This window comes from Cynara cardunculus (genome assembly GCF_001531365.2).
Source record: "Cynara cardunculus var. scolymus isolate 2C chromosome LG 2, CcrdV1, whole genome shotgun sequence".
Classification (NCBI taxonomy): Eukaryota; Viridiplantae; Streptophyta; class Magnoliopsida; order Asterales; family Asteraceae; genus Cynara; species Cynara cardunculus.
The window spans coordinates 18,094,185-18,112,305 of record NC_037529.1 but is presented as its reverse complement, the minus strand read 5'-3'; the positions used below and the strand labels follow the sequence as shown (position 1 = coordinate 18,112,305).

At 33.8% G+C, this 18,121-nt stretch overlaps 1 protein-coding gene across 2 annotated transcripts; it reads left to right on the top strand.

Annotated features, from left to right (window-relative positions):
• The first annotated feature begins 878 nt into the window (after window positions 1-878).
• LOC112506951 (protein SCO1 homolog 1, mitochondrial) lies at window positions 879-11,483 on the top strand. 2 transcript variants are annotated; one of them, XR_003068497.1, is made up of 8 exons: window positions 879-1,101; window positions 1,182-1,367; window positions 1,978-2,068; window positions 7,733-7,945; window positions 9,528-9,617; window positions 9,716-9,857; window positions 10,590-10,793; window positions 10,879-11,483. XR_003068497.1 is itself a non-coding variant. In XM_025111297.1 (7 exons), exons 1-7 carry the CDS (start codon window positions 961-963, stop codon window positions 10,705-10,707), a joined length of 981 nt encoding a protein of 326 aa, XP_024967065.1. In that variant the 5' UTR covers window positions 879-960; the 3' UTR covers window positions 10,708-11,483. The 2 variants fall into 2 exon arrangements, 1 of the variants encoding a protein (XP_024967065.1); XM_025111297.1 differs by having other exon boundaries at window positions 10,590-11,483.
• Window positions 11,484-18,121: the final 6,638 nt, after the last annotated feature.

The following is an 18,121-nucleotide window of genomic DNA, read 5'->3' as shown; positions in this document are numbered from 1 at the left end:
TTTAATCAATGGGTATAAATAGTTAAGAAGCTCTTCCTTATCACTACCAAGAAGCCAAGAAGCATATATCTTGAAGATCAACTTTCTACCCAAGAAAGGACTTCTTCTCAAGCACAGACTTCTTAATCTTTTGAAGTTTTCTTTACAATTTAAGTGAAGAACACCAACTAAGCTCTTCCTTTAGCGAAATTATTGTTTTTTCTTTTAGAAAGTCTTTTCTTTCTTGTTTTCTGTATCTTGTGTGTTCCCTAAATTGTTTTAGATAAGTTATGTATCTTATCTTATTCTGCAAACAGTCTGTAAATTATGTATTGATCTTCTTTATCAATAAAGAATTTTAAAAAGTGTTACATTTAAACTCTTGTAGATCCATCTAAGACCAACATAAGAAACATAGAGAGATCGAGACTGAATTATATTGAAATTGAATCAAAACAGGAAGCAGACGTTGTGCCGGAAATATTATATTATAGTATAAAAAATAATTTTATAAATATTATGGATAAAATTATTCATTACATATGTTTTGGTTGATTTGTATCATTTACAACTATTATATGATATAAAATAATATCAAACAGAATTCACAGACAATTTGATCATTATAACAGTTTTGTATTGTCTTATCCAACTTACCAAACGCAAGACACAAGACAATTAATTAGTCATATATTGTTTTAGTCATACCAAACATAGGACAGACAATCCTGTCCCATCCAATTCTTTCCCATATAATCTGCGTACCAAACATTACCCCGGTAAAATTTATGATAAAGCAAAAGATGAAGGACGATTGATGTAAATCCCTAGAAATGGACAAAACTATTGGCCCACGTACCAAGATATATATACGGTTTTTTCTTTCGTATTTCCCGATTTATTTACGAATGAAACTATAACTCCGTAACAAGCCGCCGCGACAGCCACCACCGTTACTGCCGCTCCACCAACACCAGTTTCATGGCTGCCGTGCTATCAAGAACAGCTCCTCTCCGTCGTGCTTCCAGACTTTTCTCCTCTTACGCGACGTCATCTCGTCTAACACTTCACCTTTCCAAGGAAATTCCCAAATCACATCTCCACCGACCTCTCCCTCAGTCGGTTCGTCTTCCCTCGTTTATCTCTTGAAACACTCGTATGGTTATATTGTAAGATTGTTTTACTAGTTGTTAATTTTTCAGGATGTAGGATCATTTACAAAGCTCCCTAGGTTTCTATCTACTAATGCTAATGCGGCTGGTGCTGCTGCTAATGCTCAAGCTGATTCAGCATTGAAAGGAACGGCGTCAGATGCTCACTCTGATCAGGGGAAGCAGTCCGGCGATTCGCATCATAGTTCAGAGCAGGGAAAATCTATTCGAGGCGGGGTAATTATTTTTGCCACATCTTGATTTTGTATGTCAATCTCGGTATCAACAAAAAGAACTAGTTTTAGTTTTGTTACCAATTTAATATATCTATTCTGTTTGTAATACTTAATCTGAGGTTTAATTGGTTATTAAAAATCCTAAATATTTACATTCTGAGTACTATATCGGAGTTCTATTTTGGCGGAAATAAGTAACAAGATTTAGTGCAACCTTTGGAAAGGCTTGAACCCTTGACCTCTAGGGAGGTTGGGCTCTATCGGCAACCTGGACGCTGCTGGGCGAACACCCTTAATTTTTTTAGGCTTTCTGGAAACTGCTATGGTTGCAACATGGTTATTTGATTGGTGATGAATTAAGATAACCTAAGCTAGGACAGGTTCTTGTATCTTCTTAGATTTTAAATTTATATTATTTTAAAGATATTTACCGGTGTCTGGTGATTTGGTTATTGTAGTATTGTGATCCGGTAAAATAAACTGCCATGTTTTCATGAGCAAATCCATTTCATTTGAAATCGTAAAACTAAATTAGATGTTATCTTTGATCTACGTGTTCATGCACTTTAATTCACTGAGCATAAGTTAACTGGTAGTGTAATGATCTACAGCCTATTTCGTGGTTGAGCTTTCTTTTGCTGGTTGCCAGCGGAGCAGGGGTTGTCTTCTACTATGATCAGGAAAAGAAACGACATATTGAAGGTAGATAACTATGGTGAGTAGGATATATGTATAGCTTCAGGGTTGATTTGGTAGACTATCAGACTCTAATATATTTATCTGAACTGCTTTTCCTTCAGTCTCGTTACTAATCAATAGCTAAGAAATCTTAATTAGTTACCTGAAATCTTGCCGGAAAAGTTTCAAGAAGATGAGTTTATGCATATCCTATGAATTTCTTGGGATCTGGATTGATATTTGATATGCTCACCAACCATTAGCTCTCCTTGTAAATTTGTTACCTCAACCAACACGTGCTTCCTATATGTCGTGTTAGACTTATAACAGCCTTGAGCTTTTTTAGACTTGTAGTTGTCTTTCGATTAGATTAGACATTAGTGCACTATTATCTATAAGAAGAAGAAAACTGACTAGAGTACAGTTTCACATGCATTTCCAATATTTCAGCATGTTATATTGCTACATGTGTTAGAATCAGGGATTTGGGTGATTAATATGGCTTGGCCTAATAAATCAAATTTCTTGCTTCCAACCATGGACTTCTCTCATTATTGTTGCTCATTATTTCCAATCACGAGCTTAGATATCTCTAACAACTTCTAATTATTGAACCCTGTGAATTGTGTGAAAGTAGGATACTCCAAATTTGGGAGTCAAAAAGTTTTGTAAAACGTTCTTGGTGGAAAAAATATGTGTCTAGGATTGGGCCAGGAGGGTCTCTTAACGCCTTCTTTTTTTTCCGCCAAGATCTCTTCGTTAGTTGGGGGAAGAATCCGCCCGAGAAACCATGAACCAGAATAGAAGAGCTTGCCCCACCCAAGGGTGTAGGATCGAATTCTGGCGGGTGCGTGTCAGTATGGAATAATTTAGAAATTTTGTTCCCGTTGCTGTGGTGCAACATCAAGAACACTTTTTGCTTTTCTTCTTAAACTAGCAGGGGTCGCTACCTTTGTTCCCCTTACCATAAAATAACTAACTCCGGATGCTAACAATCACATTGATTGAAATCTAGTCAAACTCACCATCAATATTATGCGTACATTATGAATTTTCTAAGCTTCTATATGGTTATTTCAGCTAACTTTGAGGATATGTAATATGTGAAGCCATGTTTGTTGTCACTTATAGACTTGTGCAAGGAGGAGATTAACTGAAAATTGCAGAGGTGGCAAAAATAGGCTGGTCGGGCTAGTTTGTATAAGGGATCAAAATGGATGATAATAGGTCAGGTGGCAAATTTTTTCTATGTTAGAATAGGTCATGGTTTAAATGGATTGGGTCGACCAGTTGGTGCCTGCACCTTTCTCTCTTATATCTCTTGCAAAAAACAATTGACAGGAAAACACACATTCATCAAGAAACAAAAAAAAAGTGAATTTATATAAATTAATTAACATATTAAAACATCAAATTGTATTTCTTAGATAACAACTACTGTATTGTAAATATAACATTATATTTATATATTGATGAGAATAGTTTGATTTAGACTATATTAACTTATTTTTGACTTTATCAGACCCGCTTGAGGTAAAAAGTTACGCCTTTGTGTAAATTTTGGACTTAAAATTAATTGATTTGAATTTTCAAATTGACTAGAACTGGTTGTATAAAAAGTCTCAATTTCTGTTAGCATTGTACAAAACAATAATAATAATTTAATACGAAAAAATGAATGTTAGCGAGTGCCTTCCAAGGTTCAAAATAATAATTTAATACGAGAAAATGAATGTTAGTGAGTGCCTTCCAAGGTTCAAAATTGCATGAGGCTTGGCGTGACGGCAACCTCAAGCCTTAGGCCTTACACGCCATGGTGAGAACATGGCTTTTTTAAGGCGTGACATAAGATGACAAATCTGTATGTCATATATATAATTTAATATATGTACGTATATGTTTTCTACTTATTATTCAATAATATAATGAATGATATTATAACTTTGTACATTCTTATATATTAATTACTGTTTTATATAAAAAGTTTGTGATCAAATATTCAAATAGAATTGGACAGTTTTACAACTTTGTTTTAACCGTGAGCCCATGACATGTTTGAATCCAAGAAGTTGTGAGTGATGTGATTAACTAAGTTTGTAAATGTATAAAATCTAAAGTTAAAAGTGTAAAAACACATAAGTCAAAAAAATTAATTTTTTTTTAGAAGAATCACGTCTTGAAAAAACGCCATGTGAGCCCTGCCTTACACAAATCTATGGGCCTTATCGTAACGGCGGAGACCCGTCTTACGCCATGGCATGCTTTTTTGAACACTGGGGCCTTCAAATAATTGAAGCAATCACATTAGAGTAAGAAAAATTGTACTACACAATTGCCACCAATTGGCCATTGCTATCTATAGTTTTACCCATTTGATCCATGTTTATTATTGCATTATCAATTTGATGGCCATTTGAACTACAAGTCATAATACCTAAACCTATTGCAAAACTTCTTTCTAAAACTAGTAGGCTGAAGGGTCAATTTTCTTCAGAATTGTTTGCTTTTGCTACTTGTACAAAATACAGTTGTAGGTTTTAGGCAATGTTTGAAGTAACTTATAGACTTGTGGAAAGAGGAGATTGGAGAAAATATGATCATAGATTTGTCTGGTTCAACAAGAGCTTCCTATGATTGCAAAAACTCCACAAATAGGGAACTAAGAAATAGTAGCTTACCCAAAAAAATGTAACAGTAAATGAAGCGATTCTGCACTTATCAACTTCCTATGGGACTTACTGTAGTAACATACTAAAATCCTGTAAAAGACAGTCTGATCATAAAGCAAGGTTTGTTAGGTGATGCAAGTATCGAGATTCTGTGTACAACAATACATACATTGTCCATCGAGTTAAAGATGTATGCATGTTCCATAATATGTTTCTGTGTAAAAGGAGATGTGACATAACTATTGTCATAATTGTGGAAGCAGAGAACACGATATCACCCTGCTCCTCCCAAGCAAGATAGTGGGCTGACCCATTGGTGTATCACCTTGAGATTACAAATTTAAGAAAGCAAACCCACACTTATTATCAATTTATCAAAAAGGTGAGGCTGTAGGTCATACTTATATAAAAACGGACATTTCTGTGTTGTCTCATGAGAAGGGCTCGGTTTTCATCATTTTCAGAAACCAAAGTTCAGCCACATAAAACACACACACATATGTGTGTGTGTGTATGGAGAGAGAGGTTCAGGGGAGAACCTCAAAAGAAGAACCAAAGAACTTATCAAATCGTTAGATTAATTGATCCAAAGGATGTGATTAGAGGGGTGGTTACAACTTATTTCTATTTCAACCCCCTTATATTTTTAATGGAAAATAGACAAAATATAATCTGAAGTGGAGCAAAACAAATTACACATAAAAACAATTTGTAACTTTTCATCAGTTTTTTTCATGGTAGGGTTCTTTCTTTTTAGGGTCTACCATGAAACCCCCCTCTCTATATATATCTCATTTAGAAGTAGGGTCAGGGGGTAAGATGTATGCCGACCTTTTCTCTATCCCAAGGAGTAGAGAAGTTGTTTACATGAAGACCTATGACTTGCATAAAATGTTTTGGGATGCCATTAAAACTTTAGAAGATTTTGAAAGTTATTAAAGAGAACGAGACACTATAGAATATGTTTAAAATTAGTGTGCCAAGACGTGGTACAGTAGGAGCAGTGGATCAATAGAACAATTTGGCAAGTAAGTTCGCTAGAATGCAAGGTCCTAGCTAGCTATCACACATAGGGCACTCCTAACTACCACAGAGAGCCCCCTTTCTAAGTTCTATCTATCCCTGGAAACTGTTGACCTATTCATCGGCTCTATAACCCTCCCCCCACCCTCGTCCTGCCATTTGCAATAGCTAATAGTCCCTAAGAATAATCCGTTACCCCAGTCATGTGTCTTCATGAACTCCTATCAGAAGTCATCTCCTTTGAGAGGTCTAAGGCAGCCACCGCCTCAGTTGTTCATCCCACCATTCTTCTTGATCTTCCCTTCCTCCTCACCCCTTTGACTGTTACGCTCTATTAGTCCCTTGTGTTGCTAAAAATTTCTGCCAACCTTAAGCATAACACTTTTTACATGTTTTTTTTTCCTAATCTTTATATCTATGAAACTTTTTTAGTTGGATATTATTGTTGTCAATGATTTTATAAATAAACCGTTTTTAATTGGACATCAACTGCTTTTAAACATATCTTATTGAACTTACATTTTCTCTACATTACATATATTTTTTGTTGTCTGTTGCTCTTTAATAACTTTTCAAATTCTTCTAACTTTGTTCTTGACTTCCTAAAGCCTTTCCTCAAATCGGGTTAACAACCTCTCTTCTTATTGGAGTAGCGAAAAGATTCGCTTACATTCTACCCCCCAAATTAGACCTGAATTCTGAGTGGGATATAGTGGATACATTTGGTTTGGTTTTATTAATTTAAAATTGTATGCAAACACTAAACTTAACTTTTCTTTAATCTTTATATTGATCAAAGTTTTTTTAATTGGAGATTAAGATCAATTGTTGTTAATAATTCTACAAGCTTTTTTGAGTCGTGAAAATTCTGGTTGGCTATTTCTGTAATGTTAATTTAACATCTAACCCAACTAAGAAATATACTAATAAACAATAATCTTTTGTTATTTCTTTCTTGAAAATTTCCATTTACTATCAAGTAATAGATGTTGATCAGTTTATCATGTCTAGAGGCAAATCTACTTCTTGAATACACAAGTTCTTGTACGTTGATTTAATACTATTTGGAACATAGCGTAATTTTTTTTGGGGGGATGCAGTTAAATTCAATTCTGTGACCTTCAATAAGTTTGTATCCAATTCAATTGTTATTGGTGATGCTCTTTTTATTGTTGTTGCACACCGATGAAAATAAAATGGTTTACCTCAATTTTGAAATCAAAACTCAAGCATTTGTATGATATTGATGTTTATGCATGATTTATTTGTGGTGTGATTTGTCAACTCATAGAAAAGTTGCAATTTTGACTATAGACATGATGTAAGTAAGTAATTTGTCTTCCTCTAAAATATTTAAAATACTCGATCTCAATTACTACTAGATCATTGTAATGATGGAAATAAGCAAATGCAAATTTTAAGATGGAAAATCTTCAAAGAAGATGTTGCAATGTTCTAGGACATACAAAATTATTGTAATTTTCATGATATGAAATGTGTAATTTTAATATGAGAAGTTTCAAAGAAGGTGACACCACACGTCGATAATCCTGCTTTTGCACTTAAATGAAACAATTGCATCCTTTTCTCTTCTTTCCTCCCTCCTTAAACAAGGCTTCAAGCAATTGGATTGGTTGTGATTAAAGGACCATTTACATTTCACTTATTTGAAGTTTGCCCACACACCATATTTGGGGGTTGCCCCACTAGTATTAACTATAAAGTTGGTCATCTTTTATGCCTGAATGATGTAATAGAAGCGAAATATGGTAAATGATGTTTGTTATTCTGTTCATTCTTGTGCTTTACCAGTTGTGTTGATGACTCTTGATTTCAGTCGGGAAATTATTTGGTGCTTTACCAAATATGCATCTCTTTCTTATTATAGTTGTTGATATAATTGTTCCCTTACATTGCGCAGCCTATATAACCTTGGCCTTTTGGGCTTTTGCCATGTGTAGTTGTGATTATCATGAGCACTTTGTTATTGCTGCAGATATAAATACTTCTTCAACTGCAGTGAAGCAAGGGCCTTCGGTTGGTAAAGCAGCCATTGGGGGTCCATTCAACCTTCTTGACCATGATGGGATATCTGTCACTGAGAAGGACTTCAAGGGGAAATGGACCTTGATATATTTTGGTTTTACTCACTGCCCAGATATTTGCCCAGATGAGCTACAAAAGCTTGCTGCCGCAATCGACAAAATAAGTAAGTTCATGATCATTCTTATCAAAATCAAGTAAATTAGGGTGATTCGACATGTTAATGGAACCTTATGCCACCATTACCTAATTTAGGGGGTTTTCAACTTAATAAGCTTAATGGGGTTTTAGCTTAATCTCTTAAGCTACATTAAAATGTTTGATTTTAAATTCATACTAAGCGCTGAGCTTAACTTGTTCAGCTACCCCACCCAATCTTTATGTATTAAGCTAGGATTTTTTTTTCACAATTACTTTTGTCCGACAACTTGTAGTCCCATGCCTCATTAAAAAATTATATAGTCTACTAGCAAATGCATAAACTAAATTGTAATCAAACAATGATGCTGAATACTTAAGTATTGTGTGATGATTAATGAACACGTTGAATTAATATTATTTTGAATAATTCATAAAAGGTTTTTTTTACCATTCAAATGATTTATCAAACCACTTTTTTCTTTTCTTTCATTCAGACTATTTTAACAAAAATCAAATGGCAATTCATCTTAATTCATTCAGAAAAATTAATGCTTACCGATGACTTAATCATGGGTGGACCTACTCATAGAGTAGGGGGTGCACGGGCACCCACTCGATCGTCCCATCATAATGGAAATTTTTTCCCGGTCGTAACTTTGCACCCGCTTAATTTTGAAGTGTACTCTTATATGTTTTTAAAACAGGACTTGAAACAGGAGAGTGAGGTTGCTGGAATGGTTGGGGCACTACTTGCCTTCCTTAAGGTCATGGGTTCAAATTTTTTTGACAACAATTTCTAGTTTTTTATATTGAAGAAAAAGGCAAACAAATATACAACAAAAGAATTGAACTCAAGACCTCAACTATAAAATAGCAAAGTCTTACCAATCAACTACAACTATTTTCATTTATAATTGTCTCAATCTTACTTTTATTTCTTTCTTTTTTGGTATTTATCTTCCTCTTTACCCATTAATCTTAAAAAAAAATTTGTCTCGTTCTAATGACAATACATGTTTATCTGAAATAACTTGAAAAGAAAATAAAATTAATTACATTTAACAATTCATACTTTATATGAGTTCTTATTTTTAATTTTTTTGATACTACTTAAAAATCGGTTATTATTCCTCTGTCCATGATGTCATCAAACATATTTATGTAAGAAAGTATAAATTATATATTGTTGTTGCATTTGTTGATCGTTATGGAATCAACCAAAAAAAATCCCGGGGGGTGGAATTCGGCCGAGAACACGCCGAGTGTAAGACGTAGTGTTGTGTCTTGCTCAAAAAGTCAAGGTTGGTTTCATTTGTATAAATGTATTGCATCAAATTGACACAATTGAATTTTCCTCTGGTCAAGCCATGTTGACTTTTCCCTGGGTCAAACCGCGGCTTTGTTGGCCTTTGGTTGATCTTAAAGGTGCACCCGCTCAGAAAAAAATTCCTGGGTCTGTCACTGGACTTAATAGATACATGGCTTAATAGAAAAACAATCTAACAACCCCTTGTATTTTACAATCTGTCAAATACTATGCAGTCTTCCGCTGTTAAAACATGTTCTAGGATGGTGAATGATGATCATGTTTATTTGCATGTTTGCAGAGGGGAAAGCAGGTTTTGAGATAGTACCGGTTTTCATTTCAGTCGATCCTGAGAGGGACACAGTAGAACAAGTGCGCGAGTATGTCAAAGGTATGAAGACAAGTTTTGAACCTTAAAGCTGCTTCTGTGAATCTAGTCTTTTACTTCATTAAGTTTGATACATTATGATTTTCTTTTTCCTGTTTCAGAGTTCCACCCGAAGTTGATTGGGCTTACTGGTCATCCAGATGAGATAAAAAAGGCTGCTCGTGCTTACAGAGTTTACTATATGAAAACAGAGGAGGAAGGCTCAGATGGCTCAGATTATCTCGTTGATCACTCGATAATCATGTAAGCGTACCTTTATTTTGTCTCTTTATTGTTTGAAGAAGTATGCCTTTGTTTTGCAGTGTCTTGCTTAATGTTTATTCTTAGAAACTCCATGTTCAATGTGCATATTATCTTGCCACCTTGGAAATTACTTTTATACCCTTATATGGTTGTTGTCTTTACTTGATTAATGGCATTGATATTGGGATGAACTTAGATGGGAGTTTGACTGATTGATTTAGAACAGTAAAGCCTTTGTGTGCATTAAAGGCAAAAAGAGATGGTCTCTTCACAGCTATTCTTATATCAACTGCCTACTTTGAACTGTCAACAACTTAATCCACATTCTTGAAGTGATTTTAAAAATTTTCAAGTTCAAAATACTGAAAAAAAGATGTGATTAGAGTTGGGTAATCGAGTACCCATTGCAAGAGTCTTAGGTCATGTTTTGCAACCATCAACTAGCTTATTGAAAAAGCCACGGTTGATAAGCTATAAGCTAATTTTTTTAAAAACTATTTTAGATAGTGTTCCAATAAGCCCTAGGGTTTTTCTTTTCTATATTTTTTTATTTTTTTTTCTTATTATGCCCTATATTTTAGAATTGAGTAATTTTTCAACATATGTTTTTAGGTTTGTCATCAAACTTGGGAACTAGCTTTTACCAAACATGACTGGGTTATTAGCCAACATATAGCTTATCCACTAGTTTGAAGAATATAGTCTTTACTGGATTACGTTACTCTTAATCAGGTACTTGATGGATCCGAACATGGAATTTGTGAAATTTTTTGGGAAGAATAATGACGTTGATGCCCTCTCTGAAGGAATCATCAATGAGATCAAGCAGTACAAAAAAGCTAAAGCGTAAATGCTTTTAGCAGTCACTCGAATTTTGCGCCTGGGATGTGCAAAAAGGTAGATGGGTCTACTTTTCTGCAGTCTCCATATGAAGAGGTATGGTTATGAACTGTCTCCTTTAACTATACAAAGATTGTTTAAGATGGATGACATCTGAGTATATTTTTTTTCTTCTTGGAAGGGATGATAGTATTAATTGGAATTAATCAAGTAACATATGTCCATTGTTAACTATACTTTAGTTCTTAATAAGTCCATTAATTAATACATACACAAAAATTCCATATGTTTGTTGGTTTCTATTATGATTATTTGTTTCTGCATCAGCTGATAGCAGATATAAATATAACCATTATGTTTTGGAAAGTGCATCACATCATCTAGTCTTGTTGGTGATGGTGTTTGTTCTGCTCATGGAGGGTCGAATAGGATCGAATCAGTTCATCTATGAGTTGTTCTATGTATGTAGACTTGGGACTCAACAAGATCGAGTGAGACAAAAATGCATTTTTTCCCGTCCACCAAAATAGGTGGAACAAAAATCAGGGAGATGGACAAGTTTGATAAATTACTAAACTATCCCCGTCGAATTAGACCTTGCAACCTTGTACAAAATTTTCATCCACCTATTTCACTCTCTTTCCCATACCCATTCTGTCAAGTTCAGTCTCGTCCAATAGTTATTTACTAAAAAAATTATAAATACGCAAAGGTTTGAGAAGTGAGAGAAAAATGACACAAGCCCAAAAGGAAAGGTTTGATTAAGGGGCCGTTTACTAAACGCTTGTCTGGTAAGTGCTTACCGAGTAATTTTTCTTATCTGATGAACATGGCAAGGGTCAAAAATCTTGCCCGGTAAGATCAATGATAAAGATGGAGAGTCTTACTCGGTAAGTGAGGGTGACGACTCTTACCTGGGTAAATTGTTGCATACTCTACCATTTTAATATACTACAATTTTATCCAATAAAATAAATTATAGTGTTGACTTCTAACGGTAAGTGCTTACCGGGTAAGCATTTAGGTAAATGGCCCCTAAGCTTCCATCTAAACCCTAATTCCAAAACTGTTTTAACTGTTTCTGTTATGTTTAGAACGATGGTTAAGCACTGTAATGGAGTGTTGATGTTCCTACAATTTGATCATGTGGGTACCATTGGAAGGTTGGAGTATTCATTCAGTACTGTAGACTGTACACTGTAGACTGTAGTTGTATCACAAAGCTGGGAAGCATTTATTGGAGAAGGTACAATTTTGGTTCTATGAATTTGCCCTTCTTTGTGTTCCACATGGATCGTTGTGAACAATTTCAGTTCAGTTAATATAATTATTCTACAACATGCATGGCTTCCAAAATCTCAACAATGGCGCACCGCATAAACCTCAAACCGTATACGTTGCAGTTTGTCCCTATCACACTTTATGCATACAATCCAAAAATACATTATAAATCAATGATAAAGTGATCCTAGTCCAAAAACATAAAGAGTTTCAATACATCCAGTTCTCAAATACATACTGCCTAACTGAAAAATAAACTTCAAACTAAATTAGATGTGTGAGTTGTAACGTGTACAACTTTTTCTTTCATCTCGATTCGTAAGCCCTGACTTCCGAATGACCGTATGCATGGGATGATAGGACTTTAGACCTTAAAGATAATTTATCAAAGTCCAAAACTTAGGGGCCGTTTACCAAACACTTACCCGTTAAGTGTTTACCGGTAAAATCTAACACTATTATTTACTTACTGAGTAAGATCTTAGTCCACCAAAACGACATTGTATGCAACAATTTACCCGGTAAGCGCTTACCATGGTAAGAGTCGTCTCCTTCACTTACCGAGTAAGACTCTTGGTCCTTGTCTCGTTCTTACCGGGTAAGATTCTTGGTCCTTACCATATTTATCCAGTGAGGTAACGTGACTTGATAACCGCTTACCCGGATAAGCGTTTGCTAAACGGCCCCTAAAGTCCAAAAATATTACATAAATACTAACTAAATTATATATATATATATATATATATATGTTATACATAAAATTAAAAAAATATATACAAAATGTGCAGTGCGGTTTAAACCGCGGTTTGATAACTAAAAACCACAAATCGCACCGCACAGTGCGATTTGGTAAAAATGCAAACCATAAACCACACTGAGAAAGTTCTAAACCGTGCTTTGCGATAAAGTATGGTGTCGATGGTTTGTGCGGTTTGGATAAACATCCCTAATGACTACGATAGTAAATTTGTAATTTCCATTCTCATCTAATTCCCCTTGAATGTAAATGGAAATTTCTTTTTGACAAGTGTAATGTAATTATCGGTGTAAATGAAGAGTTTATTGGACGAAATGAATCAAGGAGGTGTTATGAAAAGTTGATGACACGAAATAGTCTCTTAAATTATGTAACGATATTTTGTTTATTGTTATTATAAATGTAACATGTAAATTGCTTGGATTAACACAACATCTCCAATGGGTCACTAAGGGGGTGTTTGAGATTGCTTATAAAAGCTGTTTTTTAATTTACGGTAAACACTAAGTTTGATATAAATCTCATTATTCACATCTCCAATGATATCACTATTTTCCACACCAAAATTTAATATAATGAATAGTATTATACTGTATTTGAAGTAACACTCTTCATTTACACTATTTTTTACACCACTTTTTCAATTACATTTTTGATCTCTCAATTTTAAGATTTATTATTTTTGTTGTTTAAAGTGTTCAAGTTTTAATAGGTTTATTATATATATATATTATAATTATTTTTATATTAATTTTTTTATTTATGTTTTAATTAAGTAAATAATATACAACATGATAAAATATTTGATGAAAATAAGCTAATATTAAAAGATGAAAACATAATTGCTGGAAATTTAAAAATACATAATAACACTGAAATGAAATTACTAGAAATCTAATAATCTGGTAATTCGCTTCCGGATCCTTCAAGATCATTAAAGATCGGTCCATATGAAGTCGATGTAGGCGGGGTCTGTTGATGTTGTTGTTGAGTCATTTTCTCTAAAATTCGTGCTTGTTCAGTCGCGACATATGCTCGTATGTTGGGATCATGTATTGAATTCACATCCCTAAACAATATTTTATTTTCTTCTTTGGTTTGTTGCATTTCCAAAAAGAGTTCCCTTTGTGTCAATGCCTTTTTCAATTGCTCTAAAAGTTGTCGATTTTCTTCTTCAATGTTATTGACGAGCATTGATGTTTGGTCATATGTTTTTCGTTTCAACTTTGCTTTTTTCACCCTTATGTATTGGTCGTTGAAATATAGAACCACCAATGTAAATATATCCATAGCCAACATGTAAATTATTTACTACAAGGGTGAAAAGTAGCTAGCCAAGAAGTGAAAGACTTTTCATATTCTTTTCCATTATCCAATACATGCATTTGTCCTTTTCTTATCAAAGATTTCTTTCCATTATCCAAATACATAAATCTAGTGAAAACTACAACACATTTTTAATTATCCAATGCATGCAGTGTCCAGACATTTGTACTTTTTACCATATATTTCTTTTTTATTATCCATCACTAATAACAACTTGCTCATCCAACACATTTTGAATCAACAAAATAATCAGGTGGCTCAATACGGGTATTAATTGTAAAGTTAATAAATATAAGGATATATAAATTAATATAAAAAGGATTTGGTGATAACTATAAAAATAGGGTTGGTTACTCATTGGAGAAGATTTATTATTAACACTAAATTTTACACTACTTTTGATATTTGGTGTAAAATATAGTGTGACCCATTAGAGATGTCCTGATACGATGTTTTTAACCAACAAATGTTGGTGATTAGATTATCCATTGATATAAGATATCGAAACGAAGTTGTCAAAAATATAAAAAGCATAAGAAGGCTAGGCATTTAAGCAAATCTTATGCGATTTGCTTGTCTTCTAGTAGCCTTACAAGACTAAGGGGCTGTTTATCAAACGCTTACCCGGTGAGCACTTAACGGTAAGAGTCAACATTCTCACTTACCTTATCGGGTAAGATTTTAGTTCGTCAAAACGACACCGCATGCAGCAATTTACCCGGTAAGTGCTAACTAGGGTATGCGTCATCACTCTCACTTACTGGAAAAGGCTCTCGGTCCTTGCTATCACTCTTACCGGGTAAGGTTCTCGGTCTCGGTCTTTGCCATGTTCATCTACTAAGGTATAAGTGACCCAGTAAGCACTTACCGGGAAATCGTTTGGTAAACGGCCCCTAAGAAATTTTTGAATGTGTTTTAACTTGATAAATACCTAAAAGCAAGTATTAATGAGTCATTTATCAAATGGTTATTGTGTGTTGCTTATATTAACGGATGGCCATGTCAAAAACTGAAAATCTTACTTAGTAAGAGTTATAGCGATAACCAATAATTTTACCAAGTGAGTGAGACGACTCTTATTCAATTATGTTTACCGACATTTCATTTGATGACCGAGAATGTTACCCAGTAAGGTAAGTGATGGTGGTTACTCTTAAGTTATAAGATACCTTTCCAATTTACTCCCTTCATCCCAATTAAATGTTCACATCTCTATTTTAGTTTATCCCAAAATAAGTGTCCACTTTTAAAATTGTGTATTTTCCTATATAACCCTTATTTATCTGATGGAGAAAATTTCTCTCACTATTATTAAGGGGTAAAAGTGTCATTTAGGTGACATTTGTTTTTAAAGATGCTGAAATTTGAAGTCTTATTTCACTTCTGATTGATAAAAGGTCGTGCCGAAGTTTGAAATCTAAATCAATAAGATTGTTTGTTTTTGCAAACCAACAAACTTCTGAAGTTTGAAATTTGAATCAATAAGATTATTTGTTTTTGTAAACTGACAAACGTCTGAATATGTATAATTGTTTATTTTATCCCTCAAAATGTTGTTGAATTTATAAAAACATCAATTCATTTTAATTATAGATTGTACTTCCATCCATTTCTGACACATTAAAAAATTCAACTGAAATAAATCAATTGATTCAAACACAATAGAAAACATGAACAAAGTCTCATAACAACTAAAATCAATATTAATTTTGCATTAAATTGTGTCGCAAAATCTTCTTTTAAACTAGCCATATACGTTTGGTCATCGATACTCCTATGCGATTGAACCTCTTCAGCCTCATCCTCGTCATCGTCCCCTTGCTCATTGTTTTGATCATATTCAGAAAATAACTCATCACTTAAACCTTCCTTTCGTATGAAGTTGTAAGCCGCAAAACATGCCATAACAACGTCTCTTTGAACCTCAAATGAAGATTTTGTCATTTCTTTCAGGACATCATAAGCACGTTCAATAACATTTCTAAGTTTTGCATGTAAATGATAAAACTTTTCATACTTGTTCATTGCACGTCGACAATGAAAATCTCCAAGCCAATAACTAACATTACAATATGGTGCCATAAATCCTCGAGTACTCATATACGTGACATCAAATAGGTAATATTTATTTGAAACTATAAATAAAATAGTTATTGATATGAATATGGTAAATATATTACCTCTAAATCGTTAGCATACCTGAAGAAGGAAATGAAAATCCAATAGCACAATCTGTTAAATCTTTGAACAAAACTCTGTAATCATTTGCAACCCATTTCCACCCGGCAACAACAAATGTAAAAACAATGTTGAAGTCACAAATTGCCAAAACATTCACCATTTCTTCGTCCTCTATATAAACATTGTTCTTTAATAGAGACGATAACATGTGTTAAAGTTTCATCAAGGGCGTCAATTACTCCCTACATTAAAGCTAATAGTCAAAATAAATTCATTAAGAAAATTTATACAACTATTATTTTTAGTCACCTTACATGTACATTCTCGTCCATCACTAAGTAGCACACAAAAAAGAATTACAACCTTCATGTAATTACGAATAAGAAACAAATATTGCATTTGATTTGATAGAATCAAAACACATAAATCAAGTAATTGCAAATATGAATCACATAGCTTGCACATGATATTCATAATAGTAAGTTCCCATCTCATTCACAATTGCCATAAATTATGCATTGTGTTGTCAAATAGATTTTTTTTTATTGACCTGGATATCCAACCTGCTATGCGAGCCGATTAATCCTAGGACGACCGCCTGCTTTGCAGATAGCCTAGAGTCACTGCATTTGAACCTCCATGACCACAAGGGGACTTTTATTTCTCCTTGGATTTGAACATGAGATCTCCAGATACTTTTGACCTTTGGAGCCAAGCTCAAACCAATTAGACATCACCCTTGTGGTTAGATTTTAACACAAGTGTATTGTGTAAATATGTCCTCAATCAGAGTTACATGTTTGGATACCGACCAACCATGATTTTCGAACTCCATTGAAAGTGATACTCTCTCTGTCCCATGAAAATTATGATGTTTGACATGGTACGTAATTTTAAAATGTTTGATTATTTATTAAAGATGAGATATACAAAATGGATTGTAGATCCCATTTACAATTCAACTGCTTACACCACAAGATGGGATACGTGTAACAACTTAGACCATTTTAACATATTCACATGTGATTATAGATCCCATTTACTTGAATTGAGATGGGATCTACAAAAAATGGAGTCGAAAGAACCGAGATAAATTGTGGATAGGAAAAGATATTATGATTGTGGAACATCTAAGCAAAATACTACTATAATATTGAACATGATATTGTAGAACACCTAAGCAAAATCACCATATATTTCAATACTCGAAAGTTCTTGGTGTATGCATCTAACATTCAACATATTAGAGCGACATATGTGTTAGTTCAATTACAACCCAGGAAAACCCACAATAGAGAATCTAAACATATTCAAATCATAATGATTTTGAGTCTGTACCACTCAAAAATCGTGAAGATTCAAAACAGAGACGACATACGATTTGGGTAGACAATCGTAAAGATTCAAAACATATACGAAATAGAGCAATAAAGATTGGGCATATTCACGATTTGGATCTATACCACTCAATCAAAATAGAAATTGAAGATTCGAAACAAATTCAAGTTCATAATGATTTTGGGTCTATACCACTCAAAATAGTGAGGATTCAAAACGGAGACAAAATCAACATTTATCTAGAAGGAGGACGACTTACCTTGAAGATTTACGATTTTGGTCGAGATCCGTTAATCAATCAACTAGTTTTCAACAAATTTGGGTCGAGATGTATGAAGATTCATGATTTGGGTTTGAGAGAACTGGAGGCGATGATGGCAGGGTCTAAGCGAATAAGAGATTAGGTTACCACTTTTTTATCCATACCATTTTAAAAGATAAGAAAAAACGGTCTGAATTCAAAACATCTGACTAAATCAAACATAAGTGGTGATTAACAGGTAAAAACAAAAAAACAAACAAGGCTTAATATTCATACATT